The following is a 17002-nucleotide window of genomic DNA, read 5'->3' as shown; positions in this document are numbered from 1 at the left end:
AACAACATCCAACACTAATTGTACTTTTGTTATTTTTTTACTTGTAAAGTGTCTTTGAGTACTCTGAAAAGCGCTCTAAAATAAAATGTATTATTTATAGAGAATAAATCGAGAAATTAGAAATCTGAATGTTGGTCTTGATATTCTTTGCTCTACCTAAGACAATTGAAACATAGCAAAAAAATACAAAAATGCTCTACCATAAATTAAATGCACTCTGGAGAGAAGACAAAGCACTATCATAGGCAGGGTTGTAAATATAAACAGTGGTAGAAATATTCTTGGACATACATTGACTACTTTACAAACACCTTTAAAAGAACAATAAAAGTCTCTTTCATCAGGCTAGTAGGCTGGAAGATAAAACACTGATTTTGCCAATGATGGAGATGATGGAGTCAGAGTATTAAGATTAGACTACGCACTATATGGTCATGAGCGTTGACCAAAAGAATGAGATAGCAGATACAAGCATCTGAAATGAGTTTCCTCTCATTGGCTGAGCTCAGCCCGAGAGTTAGGGTGAAGAGCTCAGACATCAGGGCATTCGGAGTAGAACCGCTGCTGCTTTGTGTCATAAGGTACCATCTGAGGTGGTTCATGTATCTGATTAGAATGCCTCCTGTAGGAGGTTTTCCGGGCATGTCCAACTGGTAGGGGTCAGGGGTCAACCCAGAACATGCTGGAGAAATTATGGCTGTATCCCAATGTCAAGGATCCTTCCTTGGTAGCATCCTTTCTTCGGAGTTGGGTCCTCCAGAGGCGAGGCCAGAATCCTTCCAGTCACTAGTATAACGCACAAATGGAACAGCCTTCAGAGTGTGCAGGTGTGCGTCATTGCGTAATTTGACAGTCCGGCTTAAATTCAGCACTGCAACATATGACCTGAGTGTTAATGGAGTGATAGTTTTTACAATTGATGAATGTATAATCATTCATAGATGGTGGCTTAAGATGCAAGAGTACAATTGATCACACCGATCACATTAGGAAACCCAACAATCGCATAAAATTACCTCTCAAACACAGTTTGCTAAGCATCATTGTATGGAAATTTTTTGTACTGAGGAGAAAGTGGCTTGAAAGCTGCAAACACTGCTGGCATCATTCTGCTGATGGTTGGCCTAGATATACCAGACCTATCACGTATCTCCCATTGAATGGTCCCTTTGTTCAAAAATCCCAACGTGAAGAGCACCTGCACTGGCACAGGTATGGCATTTTGAGCATACTCATACACAAATACAAACTGATGATAAAGATGAAACATTATTAACTGATTGTGTTACTATGCTAAATTTCCAATTGGTGTAAGCACTAGTTAGTAGTTAGCAATGATGATTCATTCGATGGGATTATATTCCGAAGTGTTAATAGGGAAGAAAACACTTCTTGTCCAGTGCAACAACTATAACTTTGACCTCAGTCATAACCATATAATTTACTTAAAATATTTGTGACAATGTCAACAAACATTTGCATTTGCAAATGCAGAAATTATGGCAGAGCTGTTGTATTGAATCATATTAGATTGTACATGTGTATCAATACAATAGCCACTAAGTGTACATATATGTTAGAATAATACAGTGATTTGTGCATTTGGTGATTTATTAACTGACTATTTGCATTTGCTATTTTATTGTCCTGATGGTATATCCAGCTATATGTGTTTGTCATAGAAATGGATTATTATAATGTTACAGTTGTTTGATACTAAAACTATCTGGATCAATTGTGAAAGTGAATGCCTTGTTTGCTGTTTTTGAAAAAGCTGGTTCATCCAGTATGATGAGCTGGTACTGCTTGAGGTTTTACATGGCTTTCCACATTACATCAACAGAGGTGTTGTTTAAAACTGCACGCCCACAAACTTGTCTTTGTGAAAACAGGGATCAGTTGATATTCACTTTAATAAAAGAGCAGTTCATCAAACGGACTACGTGGTTTCATTAACAGGTAAGAGAGATACATTATGACCCTTAAAAGACAAATGTAGCAGTGGTTGTTATAATAAGTCATTGTGATACTAGCATTTTTAAGTTTTTTGCACTCATATTCCCTCTCGTGACAGTTTACCCTCTTACTCTCTCCCTGCAAGGACAAGATCAAGTGAAAATGTTGCATTATAAAGTGATGGTGACCACTGGCAATCTTGCCCGTGCCTTCACTTTAAACAGGGTGCTCATTAAGCTGGTTGGCACGAATGGGGAGAGCAAACACAGGTCTCTCTTTGGCTTCAAATGGATTTTCCACTATTTCAGAGGAACAGTAAGTCTGAAATATTCCACATCCCGTGGATAACACACTGCTTTACTTTACCTATATTATATAGATTATGGGGACATTTAATGTGAATTGAGAGAAGCTGATGTAAATCCTCACCAACTGAGACTATATTATGTTATTTTATTCTATACATATTTGATTAAATTACTGAACTTGCAGGATTACCTTTCTGTTCATATGTTTTAAATAGGAGCACAATTTTAGGTTTCTATGAGAACATGTTTACATGCTTTAATTAAAAAAATAAAATAAAATAAAATTTCATACTATATGTTTGAATATACCTGTATTGACCTTCTGTCTGACGCAACCCATTTCAGCACCTGTCTCTATAAGCCCCCTTCTGTAAAAGTCCTGTCTGCTCTGATTGGTTTGCGAGAAAAATATGGTTCACCTTTTCAAAGGTAGTTTTGAAAGCTGTGGGTGGAGATACATCGGGAGTGCTAATTCTAATGGACCGGCATGTGAAATGTATATATGTCCCTGTCCCTTAATTTCTCCATTTAAATGTGAATCATTTTGGATTTAAACTGTTAGTTAAATAAATGTAATGTATGGAAGTTTTCAAACCATTTCTGTCATTACTCCAGGTGCCTAGTTTTACCCTGTCCTGCCCTGCCTCCATTGGAAAGCTGGTCCTGATAGAGCTAGACAAACGGCCCTTCCCACTGATACCAATCTCTTGGTTTGGTAGAGACTCTTGGTTCCCTGCCAAGGTGGAAGTGAATTCCCCTGAAGGACATACCTACAAGTTCCCCATCTACCGCTGGATCACTGACTTCGAAGTGCACCGCTTCAGAGAGGGAACAGGTTTGTGGGGAAAATTTTGGTAACACTTTCTATGAAGACTACATCTATAGTGCATTATGAGCGCATTCATAGTGAATTATAATGCTCATTATAATCAATCATAATGCATTATGACTGCATTCATAAACACATATAAAACATCTATAATGCAGTATAGCTAATCATGATGTTTCATGATTCATCATGATTAGCTATACTGCATTATAGATGCATCTATATGAACCTCACTTTACTTAAAGCATACATTGATCATTTATTTATACTTATGGCATCCTATGAGTCCTTATAACAATTGATTGTTGAGGTGTGTGTATAGAGGGGTATGAGTAGTTGTAATGTATTATAAGCCTCATCAGTCAGCCTGTAGTTTATAACCAGTCAAGAGCACTCATAAGACACTTGGATTTATAAGTCATTATAAGCTATATTCATAACTGTTGATATAGTGCATCGTGAAGCTTTATATGTGTTTATGAGTGCAGTCATAATGCATTATGATTGATTATAATGAGCATTATAATTCACTATGAATGCGCTCATAATGCACTATAGATGTAGTCTTCATAGAAAGTGTTACCAAAATTTTTTACTTCCTTTTGTACTTCCTGTACACTGTTCACTGACCACATCAACAATTTAAAACTTGTGTGGTTCCTTCTTTAAGCTCTGAGAGTCTTTGAAGACAACCATCATCTTGGCCTGTACAGTCGACATCAGGAGCTGATCAAGCGATCGAAAGACTATTGGTGAGAGCTCACAGCTCTACACATTTTAACTTGATAACGCCTAAAACCAACACACATCCAAACTTCATACCTTTGTTAAATATTCATGATATATAATATTAAATTAACTATCATATGACATTGTTCCCTGCCAGGTTTTATTTAAATATATTATACTATAATATAAGTGGCAAAGTTGCAAGTACATTATTCTTGGATACACACTGGTTTCAAGACTGTTCATTGGTCCTACACCACTCTGCCCTTCTCTCTATTTCTCAGCTGGGATGTGTATGCTGAGGGATTACCCCACATCATGAAGGCACAAGACACTGATTCTCTGCCTCCTGAGGTCCAATTCTCCTTCACCAAGGACACAGAGTTTAAATTCACTATAGATACTGCGTAAGGACCTGAAATTCTGTCAGATATCTGTCTCACTATGTAACTATGTACCTGCCTATCAAAGTGATTTAATGCCTCATAGTTAGGTTATTCTGCTTTATTTTTTTAGTCTGGCTGAGCTGGCACTAAAAGGACTGGCTTTTTCCAAGGAGAACTGGTCTGATATTGATTCAAGTGATCATGTGTTCTGCGGGAAAAAAACTGAAGTAACAGGTACTGACATGGTAGTTTAATTAAATACGATCAACACCCTGATAACTAGAAACAGTATCCAGTCATTTCTGTGACTCTAAATTCTGTGTTACAGAACAGTCCTGGAATAAGATTTCTAGCCCAAAGTTTGAAACTCAACAAAGTTCTTCTCTGGCCTTTCTCCAGAATATGTCCAGGACCATTGGAAGGAGGATGCTTTTTTTGGCTACCAGTTTCTAAACGGAGTCAACCCCATGATGATCCGACGCTGTTCAGCTCTACCCGATAACTTCCCTGTCACTGATCAGATGGTCTTCCTCCATGGTCAGAGTAGCTTGGCAGATGAAATGGAGGTGATTGTCTTGACCTAGATAGGCCTTAATAGATTCTTTTTTTTTTTTTTTTCACGATTACATGTTACATTTGGAATGCTCACTTATTATATGTAATATTAACACTGTATTCATATGATTCAAATCATTCTCATTCTCACTAAAACAGAAAGGCAACATCTTCCTGTGTGACTACAAGCACTTGGATGGACTGAAAGCAAACACCATCGATGGGAAGAAGCAGTACTTGATGGCTCCTCTTGTCCTGCTCCAGAAGACACCTGATAAGAAGCTGATGCCAATTGCTATTCAGGTGAGATTAGCAAATATAGCTAACAATACAGCAGTATGTCAAGGAGTGATCCTCCTTCGAGGACGTGTAGATGTCATACTGTATACACAGTGCACACAGAAATATCCATCCATCCATCCATTTTCTTCCGCTTATCCGGGGCCGGGTAATATCTTTTGTAAAAAAAAAGGCAGAAAAAAAGTGACCTTTTTGTATTAAAATGTGATCTTTTAAGTCTTTTCATTGCAATTGCCAGCTGGCTCCTTCTTTTCCAACATGATCTCACAGGAATCCGTGAAATAGCTACGGATTTGCTTAACTCAAAATCTGTGGAATAGCCATGGAATCACTCAAATTTCAGTGAAACTGACACGGATTTCGCTACAATGCAAGTTAATGGCAGTCATATCCCGTGGCTATTCCAACATAAGAAGCGATTATGTACATTCACTGAGTGAATATTTAGAAAAAAAAACATATATTTCTCGCTAGAAATGTGATCAAAATCCGTTTTTATGCAGAAACTAAGTCAAAATATTGATTTTTTCACTAAAAATGAGAAAACTGTCCGCCATGTTTTTTGTTCTGACCGCCGGGACCTTGAAAGTCACATGACTTGGAACAAACCAATAGGAAAAAATATCCATGGAATAGCCACGGGATATGACATTAACTCATGTCATTAACTTCCATTGTAGCGAAATCTGTGTCAGTTTCACGGAAATTTGAGTGATTACGTGGATATTCCACGGATTTTGAGTTAAGCAAATCTGTGGCTATTTCACGGATTCCTGTGAGACCAGGTTCGTCTTTTCCTTTGTCAAAGACAATAGACTGATTTGATCTGAATTGATGAATGTAACACTGAATAAAGTTGGGCCTGTGACCTGGGATTGAATGAAATTTAAGGAATCAACAGAGTATCTAACTGTAAAGCATGTTAAACCTATAGTAAAAAGGCAACCACACAAAAATTACAGGAACATTCTAAACATTTTAGACCAGTACATGTATTGGTAAAGTATTGAATATATTCAAAGAACCACATTCACATTCCTTCTCCTGCAGCTGAAGCAGACTCCAGCAGAGGGCAATCCCATCTTCTTCCCTACTGATTCTGAGTATGACTGGCTGATGGCCAAGATTTTTGTGAGAAGTGCAGATTTCAGTGACTATGAGCTCAACACTCACCTGCTGCGCACTCATCTGCTGGCTGAGGTGTTTGCAGTGTCGCTGCTGCGCAACCTGCCCATGGTGCACCCACTGTACAAGGTAACTGAAGGGAGAACACTGAGTCAGAGTTTTTTATCTTGCTGATTTTGTGTCCTCCAAAGCTATTGATACAATCTATGGTTTTAGTGTGTATATATTTGAATTTCACAGTGCTTGAAGCATCAAGATTTCTGACTTTCTTAACAACAATAACAGAGTTCCCTCTCTCCCTCAGCTTCTCGTACCTCACACTCGCTACACTCTGCAGATCAACCTCTTAGCTCGAAATACTCTAATATCTGACACTGGAGTTTTCAAAAGGGTACGAAAAGGCCTACACAGTCAGTAGACCTCAACCTAAATAATGTTTTTTTTAAACATCATGTAAAGTATCTGTCTCCAACTTTAATTCCCTATATATTTGAATGGTTCTTAGATTATAGCCTCTGGTGGAGAGGCTTTGACCACACTCCTGCAGAGATCTCTGTCCTCAATGACCTACAGCTCTCTCTGCATACCAGAAGACATTGCTGAGCGTGGGCTGGAGGATGTGCCGAACTTCTACTACAGAGATGATGGACTCAAGCTTTGGGATATTATCCACAGGTACTGTAGCTATTCCTGATTTAGGAAAAAAGTCCAAAAGAAAAAAAAAGAATCATGCTGGCTTTGGTCTCTTATGTCATTCAGTTGGTTTACTCATAAAGGATTTCTTTCAACAGTTAAGCTGCAACATAATTGTTGTACATAATCCAAAGGTATCAACTACTAAACCAGGGGTGGGCACCTTTACTAACTAAAGAGCCACTGTTGAACAAAAAAAAGACAAAATCGCGGAATGGAGCCGCAAACCTTATATTGAGCCTAAAATGAAAATTAAACGGCCTAATAAATCTAAATTACCAACATTATTAATAGTCATATTGAGCATTTATTAATATGATTTTGAAAACTAGTCTATCTCGGGGAACTCAAAACTAAACTCAAAATTGGCAAAACTTAAAAGTTAAGGCGCCGGGCCAGAGACTTTCGTAAGCTATGAAGCACATTTTAGTTGACTTAAATGTCTTTTTTAATATGCTGTAAAAAGGCTATACAATTTTACAATTGAGGAATACAAATAGTGTTTGGTCTACACCATCGACAAATGACCATTTTAATGTAAAAATATGTATAGAATTTTTTTTGTCTCAGCCACAGGGAGCCCCTGCAGGCGGCCTAAAGAGCCACATGAGGCTCTGGAGCCACAGGTTGGCCACCCCTGTACTAAACTGTCACATTTGATCTCCACCTCTCCTATTCCCCTTTATTCTGCTCTTTACCAAGAGCTTCTTTGCATCAGTTATTTTAGTTAGTCCATCTTACAGCAATTTATTTTAATTTCCTCAAGCAATCTTGAGCAGCACTGCAGGCGTTTTCAGAGAAACACAAAGAAGTAACAGTACAGTAAATGGATGATCTAAAGTTTAGCCACTGCCTCTTGATTGGCATTTAGCTATGAAATGTTGTAAATGTCGCCATCTGAACTACTTTACCTCGGCGAGATGAGAAGAGAGCCATTTCCACTTTCCAAAGCAGCAAACAAAAAAGTGTAACTGAAAACTCAGAGAAATAGGCAATGCAGTAACATAATTCATATTTGATCACTGTTTTCTAGTTTGGCAGTTTGATGAATTCCATGAGTTCACATTTCACCTATCTACATTTTTTTAAGTTTTGTGAAGGGAATGCTCGGCTTCTACTACACGAGTGACGCTGAGGTCCAGAAAGACACTGAGCTGCAAAAGTGGATTTCTGACATTTTTGAACATGGATTCCTTTCCCAAGCAAGCACAGGTGAGCTTTAAAGAACGGCTCAATTTTAGTGATAAGAATTGTGCATATTCATGTACCATTATATATCATAATTCAAACATAAGCCAAACTTGAATTTGTCATCTAGGCATTTCTAATTATTACAGTTTATTCCCTCTGATTCTCAGGAATTCCACAGAAATTTGACACCATGGCTGAGGTGGTCAAGTTTGTCACCATGGTGATCTTCACTGGCTCAGCACAGCATGCGGCTGTGAACAGTGGACAGGTGAGGCCTTCTAATTTATTCATTATTTATTATATTTGTTGCATGTATCATTTTCACCAAGCTCACATTGTGCAATTAAGATAAGATAAGATAAGATAAGATGAGGTAAGAAAAGATGTTCCTATATGAGTCACACAGAGGGAAATTTTTAGTATTCCAGCAGAATACATATAAACATATGTATAGCAGAAAAATAAAGAAGCATCAATAAAATAACAATTAATAGTTAACAAGCAATATTAACAAGAAATATAATATATATATTAACAATTTAAACAAGAAAAAATATAAAAGTATTAAAATATTAGCATGTGAACCTTTGGCACCAAACACAAAGCACAGCAGAAGATGATGTGAAAGTCAAAGTAGTTTTGCAGGTATGTTGTCATAGACAAATAAAGAATTTGATGATGGCTGATGAAAAGTCAGAGGATCCCCAAAGTTATAGTCCTGAGGTCAGCATGACAATCCAGAAAAAAATATTATATGTAAAATATTCCACAGACAAACAAGAATGTTAACCTCATGCAAGCAGGGAAATCACGGCTCGTCAGTCTGACCAGCAGACTGACAAGCATTAATCACTCATTCTATGTCAAATGTTCCTTCGTTGCAGTATGACTATGGTGGCTGGATGCCCAACGCTCCCATGACTCTGCAACTTCCTCCACCAACCACAAAGGGGACAACAAGCGAGGCCACCATGCTGCAGACATTACCTAACAAGGGGGAAACATCTAATGGACTGGCCGTCTTGTGGCTTCTCAGCAAGCAGTCCTCTGACTTTGTAAGTGACCAACACTATAAAAATAATTCCATCAATCACATTTACATTTAAGATGTGTTCAGTCGGTCATAATACGTCAATACAGCAAAAATACGCTCTTTGAGCCACAGAAGAAAATATTGCTTACTACAGCTGTACAGGATATCACCAATAGTCTATGTTAAAACACTTTTGAATTGTTTTCTTAATCTCATCAGGTGGCTCTCGGCCAGTACCCAGACGAACATTTCACTGAGGATGTTCCCCGCAAGCTGATAAAGGCTTTTCAAGGAGAGCTTGAAGTACTCAGTGCAGTCATCCAAGTCAGAAACAGAACTCTGGATTTACCATACACATTCCTGGATCCTGTAAAGGTAGAAAATAGTGTGGCCATTTGAACATCAGAAGGTGTGACCTCCTCAGCTGTCGGCCAAATTCAGCTTCATATTAACAAAGTTGAGAAAGAGTACTGGATATTGTTAGCTGATATTGTAAAAGAAAAAAACTATACTGTTTAAATCATAATCCACATCCTAAATCTACTTAGTTTTTCAATGGATATAAAGGACATCTTATAAAAATAAATTACAAATGTAAAGGACAACATCCTTGAAGCTGCTCCATTAAATCATATAATTAAGCAATAACTCACGACAGGCCGTTGTATGTTGTGATTATACCACGGCTAAGGGGCGTTGTTCGACCCAACCATAGCATATTAATACAAATTTATACCTTTTTATACCTTATCCCAGAAGTCATTCAACCTCATAACCTGATTGAGTGTGTTATCAATCAATCAGAAATGTTTATTTGTCACATGTGATCATATAAGTTAGGATGACAAGTTGGTGCTGCTGGGCGCTGTCCGCGGTGCTGAACTTGGTGACAGCCTAGACACTGACAGCGGAGATTTCTCTCTCTCTTAAGAACATTCACTTATACACAAATATAGAGTCAGATACACACTCTTCAATCCACTCGTCCATAGTTAGGCCACCACAGAGGACGAAGTTGACCATAAATGTTTCCATTTTGTACGCTAGAAAACCAGTTTGATACTAATGGGAGATTAAAGAGACTGTGGAACAAGCTGTTTTAGTTGCTTAGTAATCGGCAGCTACATGTCGAAGTATCCTTGAGCAAGATGCTGAACCCAAAATTGCTTGTGTGAATGAGCATAATGTGTAGTATAAAGCGCTTTGGATGAAAGCGCTATATAAGTGCACCTCATTTACATCATAGCTGTGGTTTACAGGATTTATACCACGGCTAACAACCAATCAGATTGCTCTGTCTCAACACAGGAATACATGAATTCATTATTTTTTTCTGGTAAAATACAATATGTCTGTTGCATAAGTAACCTTTCGCTGATTTACTGAGCTACAGCTTGTTCTCTAGGTGAGCCAGTGCCCCTATGTTCAAAAGTGCCCTCTCGGCTGCCTTCCAGTAATGGGTGCCCTTAAAATTGAGAAAACTTGATGCACTGCCATATATAGGCTGCCCTACATGGACAATGACTTGATTCTCTCTCTGTATTTCATGATGCTGCATCTTTTACTTGATATCATGTGAAGTTTTGCTTCAGTAATTAGCCTGTTCTAACCAGCCTTGCTAAGTGCTAAGCTAACTGTGTAGCTGTGTATTTTATACAGTCTATGGTGTAGCCTAGCTATGTTGTCTGTTATTACATGTCTGCTAATATATATGCGATTTCAATGTGATATCTAAAACAATGGTGGTCACTGCAACAGTTGATGTTTGGTATTCTGGATGCAAATCTCATATTACAGTCATGAAATGTTTCTAGTTAATGCTGACTGTTCACATTCATAGATGTGCGTGCATTTGTTTCTTTGTGCTTTATTTCAGAAACTATAACAATACACACCATTATGCTAACCTGTTTGTACTACTGCCTTCACTCAAGTAAATGCAAGTAAAGAGCATGAACTACACTACCAGTCAAAAGTTTGGACATTACTTCTCATTCAATATTTTTTCTTATATTCTCTACACTGAAGATTAATATCTAAAAAAAAATCAGAACTATGATGGAACACACATGGAATTATGTAGTAAACAAAAAAAGTGTTAAACAAACCAGAACCCAGAATGAGAGGCATCGTGCACTATGTAGGTGGTGGCATCAGGACTCCAACATCTGACAGTTAGGCTTATAAAAAGCCACTTTATTAGCTAGTGAGGTGTACCTAATAAAGTGGCTGCTGTAGCCCATCTGCTCCAAGGTTGGACGTGTTGTGCATTTAGAGATGCAATTCTGCAGACCTTGGTTGCAACGAGTGGTTATTTGAGTTACTGTTGAACCAGTCTGGTCATTCTCCTCTGACCTCTGGCATCAGCAAGGCATTTTGGCTCACTGGATATTTTCCTCTTTTTCCGGCTATTCCCTTCAAACCCTAGAGATGGTTTTGTGTGAAAATCAGCAGTTTGTGAAGTACTCAGGCAAACCCGTCTGGCACACAACAAGCCACGTTCAGAGTCACTTGAATCACCATGTCTGCATGCCTAAATGCATTGAGATGGACTGATTAGATGTTTGCGTTAATGAGAACTTGAACAGGTGTACATAATAAAGTGGACAGTGAGGGTATTTGTGCCTGTCACACTGTCACAGACTCATTTGACACACTGACTTAGTTTTTCTTCAGCAACCTCAATTGCAATATGTAAACAGTTTAGCGTTAAGAGTGACCAAGTACATTTAAAAAAAAGTAATAACCAATGTACTCAAATGTACTCAAATAGCTTGTTAAATTTCAATTTTTTTTCTTTACAATTATTGACTGTGATCTCGTCTCTATAACTTAATTTGATGTTTTGTAGCCATTGAGTCTTCTCCTGGTTGGGACATTGTCCCTGTAAGGGGCATTTTGAAGGTGAAGCCGAGGAGGGTTCCCCTGACACTGTCGGCCCCTGGGTCTGGTCACTGGTGCACATTTATAATTTCAGAGTCAGTGGTATACAGTTAATGCAAATGAGTCAGGTGTTTATTATGTTGAACCCTCATACCTATAATTCACAAGACTATAAATTTATTTTATGCAGAGAAGATTACTGGGGACCTACTGAGGTGTTCAGAGTGTCGAATGCACTTCATCTCTTCCAATTAATTCCATCAGACAAAAGGTCACCTCATATAATAATCAAATCAATCATATCAAATCACAATTACATTATTTATCCCCGAGGGGAAATTCAGTTAGTCTGGTAGAATCTCTTGAAGAATGAGACACAGAGTCCTGCAACGGAGAGAGGAGCCGTCCATTGCTGTTTTTTTTCGTCCATAAAAGTTTTGTGTAGCAGATGATCCGGGTATTTCGGGATGGCCTGTAACATGTTGAGCTCTCAGCTCTTTTGACCAGTCTGTCCAACCGCCTTGCATCTCTGGGTCTGATGCTGCCTCCTTTTATTTTTGGTACTGGCACAGCACAGGAAATTTTCCACAGTGACGGCGCACGCCCCAACTGTAGACTGAGGTTAAAGATCTTGTGGAGAGGTTGACACAGTTGGGCAGCACAGTCCTTGAGCAGCCTTGGACACACACCATCAGGGCCAGCAGCCTTCCCAGAGCAAAGTCTTCCCAGTTCCAACCTCACTCCCATCTCTGTGACAGACAAGGGTGGAGGCTCAGGTGTAAGAGGGGGGGTGGATGCTGCTTTGGAGATGTACACATGTTGAGGAGGAGGAGGAGGAGGAGGAGCAGCATTGGCATTGGGTGAGGCCGCTGGATTGAATGTGTTGAAGAACTGGTTGAGTTCATCAGCTCTTTCTACATCACCCACCACTGGCTGTCTTTTCATTGTTGTTGTAACCAGAGATGGTGATAGAGAGCAAATAAAATTATGAGAAGTAGTTAGAATTGCCACAGTGTCTATTGAGAATTTGCCAATGGGATTTTTGCATTGGGTTTTGGATCATTGCAGAAAATAAGCTCTGTGGCAAACACGTTTCTGATCCTTAAGCATTTTTTCAGCAGGATGATCTTCACAAACGAACACCACTTTTATGATGTTGGAAGCCTAAATGCAGCTGACAAGGTGATGCCAATGACTTCATCCCCTAATATGCATATTTGACCGTGTAATTGCAATTGATTCTTGTTTTTTTATTTTAATGTAACAATTCCAACCCTCCTCTTTTATCCGGGCTTGGGACCGGCAAAAGTGACTCAAAAGAGACACTCTGGCAGAGTTACTTAGGATTTGTTTATATTTCTTTAGCTTAGTTTACCTAACTAAACTAACTAACTAACTAACTAACTATACTACCTAACTAACTAACTAACCAATTAACCAACCAACTAACTAACTAACTATTTTCAAAACAAACAAACTAATAAAAACTAGCAAACTCACTCTAAAAACTAATTAAAACTAACTGAATTTCAAAATAAAACTAAAAACTAATGAAAAATCCAAAATTATTATAACCTTGGTAAGCAGCTGATGTAAGCGCCAAAAAGCTGCAAAACATGATCAGGCAGCTGGTGCTCATAGCCAGTCTCACCAGACAGCTTCAATCCGTTTCCTGTCTACCACACTCATCTGGCTGAACACTCTCTCGACTTCAGTGTTTGAGCCTTAAGGAGGAGACCATGGTGGAACCTACTGTGACACCTGCCTGTGTGCTCACTGCTGCCAAATGGGAGATTGAGAGTGTGTTCAAGGAGGCTCAACACACCCAAGCCCTTCCAGGTAACTGCCCTCCTGTCGTCTGTTGGACCCCGATTCTGTCTGCCGGGGGAAAAGAGACAGTGATGTTATCTCACCTGACTACCACTACGCAGACACAGTTTTAACACCGCACCTTTTTTTTTTGTTGTGACACAAAATTCTGGCAAACTGGAGCAACCCAGAGAAAACCGCATGTAAATCAGTGTTAAACCCTGTGCCTCTGTGTTTTTTTATGCTGTTAATCGAAATTTGGGAGGAAACTGGAGCACCCAGAGTAAACCCTATGTCTTGACGTTTTTCACAGCGGACATTTTGACACCAGTACAACTATATATGATTTAGATGAGGCTTACAAACACATCTAAATGGAACAGCTGCTATTTTGTGTCAAAATGCCCACTGTGAGAAAGGTCTTTATTGTCACTCATCTTGAAAGAAAGAATTTTTATAGGTATTGTAACAATGGAAAAATCACTATCCTCTACCTCATCTGACCTAAATCAGGTGAGATGAAAGGTGTAATATTGAACCTATTAAATTGTTTCCATCAAGATGAATGCAGGATGCTTTAAGGTGTTAAAAGAAGCAGGGGCATGGGAAAAGGGACAGTGATGTTATCTTACCTGACTACCACTGTGCAGACAGTTTTAACACTGCACCTCTGGGTTTTTTTTTTTGTTGTGACACAAAATTCTGGCAAACTGGAGCAACCCAGAGAAAACCACATGTAAAACATACCCATAGCTGCAAGGACAGTGTTAAACCCTGTACCTCTGTGTTTTTTTAATGCTGTTAATCAAAATGTGGGAGGAAACTGGAGCACCCAGAGTAAACCCTATGTCTGTATATATGTAAAAGAAGCAGGGGCAAGGGAAAAGGGACAGTAATGTTCATTTAGTCAGTGCAGCTGCAGCACATGAAACACTGGAAGGGCATGGCTAAAGTTTTTCCAACTGCGGAAAAAAAACGAGCAACTTTGGACTCCGGGGCTGGAATTTGTAGGGAAGGCAGTCGGGCATGCAGACTACTCAAAACAGCCTCATCAAAAGAATCGTCCGATGCAGTTGCAGCCTTCAGTATTCCATTTTTGGAGCCAAACGCCTTTTCAAGGTCTTTCATCACAACCTTGTTGAAGTTTTTCATGTCCTCTGGGGTTGTCCTGACAGAACATCTTGGCATGTCGTCATCCTCCTCTACCTTCTCTGACAGACGCTCGATAACAGTCTGGACCTCTGCCATCGTCACAGAGGTTCTGCTCTTCCAAGGGGCTTTCATAAGAATCCTCTGGAGCAGAGCAGAGATGAAGCCCTTTGATTCTGATGAGGTATTCGTTGACAAGAGTACCTCATCTGATTGGTCAGGGACTGGTGAAGACATCTTTTTGCATGCAGCCAAAACCCGACTATCAACATGGTGCCTGACATGCTGAGAGCGATCACTATCACTGCGGCTGGTCTCTGATTTTTGGCTGCGAGGTGACATTTTCTGTTTGGCCGACCCTGAGCTTCTGTGTGACGAAAGCTCAGTGCTTTTTGTCTGACTTGAACACGAGAGTGTTTTAGTCTGACTGCAAGTGGCTTCAGGGGACGCCTCTGTCTGATCCTTGTTTTCTTCTGGTGCTGGGGTCATCATTCTTGCCACTAAGTCCTGGATGTCATTGACTGCACCAGATACTTTGTCGCTGTAAAATGCTTCTTCTGGTGTTACCTCTACCACCCAGAGAAGCACCTGCTGCAAGAACTTTCCCACTATGTCTTCTGTGATGGCGTAAAGAACTTCAGGAGGAAAGTAGAGACCACTAGCATCCACTCTCCTCCTGACCACAGAGATGACAGAGTCAGAGAGACATCTTCCTATTTGAACCCTGGGAATCCGATATCTCTGGCCAGCCATCAGTTGCTCGTACATTTTATCAGTCAGTTCCTTTGAGAACTTCCTGACCTCGCAATTTGCAATTTCCACAGTTTTACTGTCTCCTCCTGAGGGATTTCCTAGCGGGGTTAGGTTGTCAAACAAGCGGTCAACATCACCTCTGATGGCCTCAAACTCTATTTCAGAAGACTGCTTCTTCGTCACAGTACGCAATGGCCTCTTGTTGGTTAGATCGCTGGACTGAGATTTGCACCTGGGAGACTGTGGCAAAGATTCATCAGAAGTTTGGTCGATATGTTCATCTTGTGTAGACTGAGGCCGGGACCCTGGATACGATGACAAATAAACAAGGGAGTATTGTTCTTTTACCATGAATACGTCCCTCAGCTCTGTCTTCATTTTTTCAAACTGTCGTTGAGCAAACTTCAAAAAGCCATAGTTTATAACTTTCTGGCTGACAGTCTGAACTTCTGAAGACTGAAAAAAGTCTTTCACCTTACTAATGATTAACCGCATGTTAAAATGAGGCTTCACAGAGGTACTTTTCTCACTGCCGCAGGGAGAGGGTCCATCTTCTATGTAATGTAGGTCATTATTTATCGTCCCGACAATATCTAATGCCGCAAAATGATAATCTCCCTCCTCTTGTTTGATTTCTGGTGTCTCACCAGACCATTTGAGAAGGATGTCAGTCACAGCTTGAGTTGCAGAGTGGAAAGAGATTCTAGATTTTACACTCTGGGATGAATCGCATCTCTCTGCCTCTGCTATTACAAGCATAGGTTTGGGAGATTCAGAGCTTCTTTCTAGAAATTTCTCAGGTGCTTTTTCCCGACTAAACATTCCCAGGCACTGGCTGCTCAGCTTCCGTAAAAGTCTTTTTAGACATTTGAAAGTATGACTCACCATGTCATGAAGAGATTCTGTGTTGGACAGGGAGCCATGCACAAAAATGGCAGGCTCTGATGGCCAAACAGAGGTGTTGGTGCCCACAGATAGAGCAGAGTGTACTTTTGCAGCAACTTCACTCTCGACCAGTTCTGTCAGTTCTTCAGCACTCCTACATTTCTCTTGTGCTAACTGAAGAGCAGAGGCAAAGCTATCAGTGAGGGAGTCTCCAAGTTGAGGTTTGAAATTCTCCAAATATGTAGGAAGATCATCTGGAGATATATCCTCGGGAGTGTTGTCCTGAAACATTGACATAATCAGTTTCAGGATGTCTGCAGAGACTGACTGTACAATTTCAGCCAGCATGTCACTCAGTGTAGCTCTTGTGTCTGAGTCCAAGATCTCTGCAGCTAACAGACTCCACTGTGTTGGGGAG

At 39.7% G+C, this 17002-nt stretch overlaps 2 protein-coding genes across 3 annotated transcripts in view; both read left to right on the top strand.

Annotated features, from left to right (window-relative positions):
* tbck (TBC1 domain containing kinase) overlaps positions 1 to 17002 on the top strand; it is a 122912-nt gene that overhangs the window by 14355 nt on the left and 91555 nt on the right. The window lies entirely within an intron of this gene.
* Positions 1917 to 10299, top strand: LOC131977969 (polyunsaturated fatty acid lipoxygenase ALOX15B-like). Its single transcript, XM_059341458.1, has 14 exons — positions 1917 to 2271; positions 2880 to 3099; positions 3764 to 3845; positions 4107 to 4229; positions 4339 to 4442; positions 4608 to 4780; positions 4923 to 5066; positions 6114 to 6317; positions 6493 to 6579; positions 6694 to 6863; positions 7972 to 8093; positions 8240 to 8340; positions 8957 to 9127; positions 9325 to 10299. Exons 1-14 carry the CDS (start codon positions 2119 to 2121, stop codon positions 9502 to 9504), a joined length of 2034 nt encoding a protein of 677 aa, XP_059197441.1. The 5' UTR covers positions 1917 to 2118; the 3' UTR covers positions 9505 to 10299.

Source organism: Centropristis striata, chromosome 1, assembly GCF_030273125.1.
Source record: "Centropristis striata isolate RG_2023a ecotype Rhode Island chromosome 1, C.striata_1.0, whole genome shotgun sequence".
In the NCBI taxonomy this organism is placed as follows: Eukaryota; Metazoa; Chordata; class Actinopteri; order Perciformes; family Serranidae; genus Centropristis; species Centropristis striata.
Note: the sequence above shows the minus strand (reverse complement) of the source record. Positions and strands in the feature narration are given on the sequence as shown.

Bases quoted from the DNA above. Each gene is read 5' to 3' on its own strand.
- LOC131977969 (XM_059341458.1), top strand. From the start codon at position 2,119: ATGTTGCATTATAAAGTGATGGTGACCACTGGCAATCTTGCCCGTGCC. The intron at 4,230-4,338 runs GTAAGGACCTGA...TTATTTTTTTAG, and splicing joins AAATTCACTATAGATACTGC to TCTGGCTGAGCTGGCACTAA. The intron at 4,443-4,607 runs GTACTGACATGG...GCCTTTCTCCAG, and splicing joins GAAAAAAACTGAAGTAACAG to AATATGTCCAGGACCATTGG.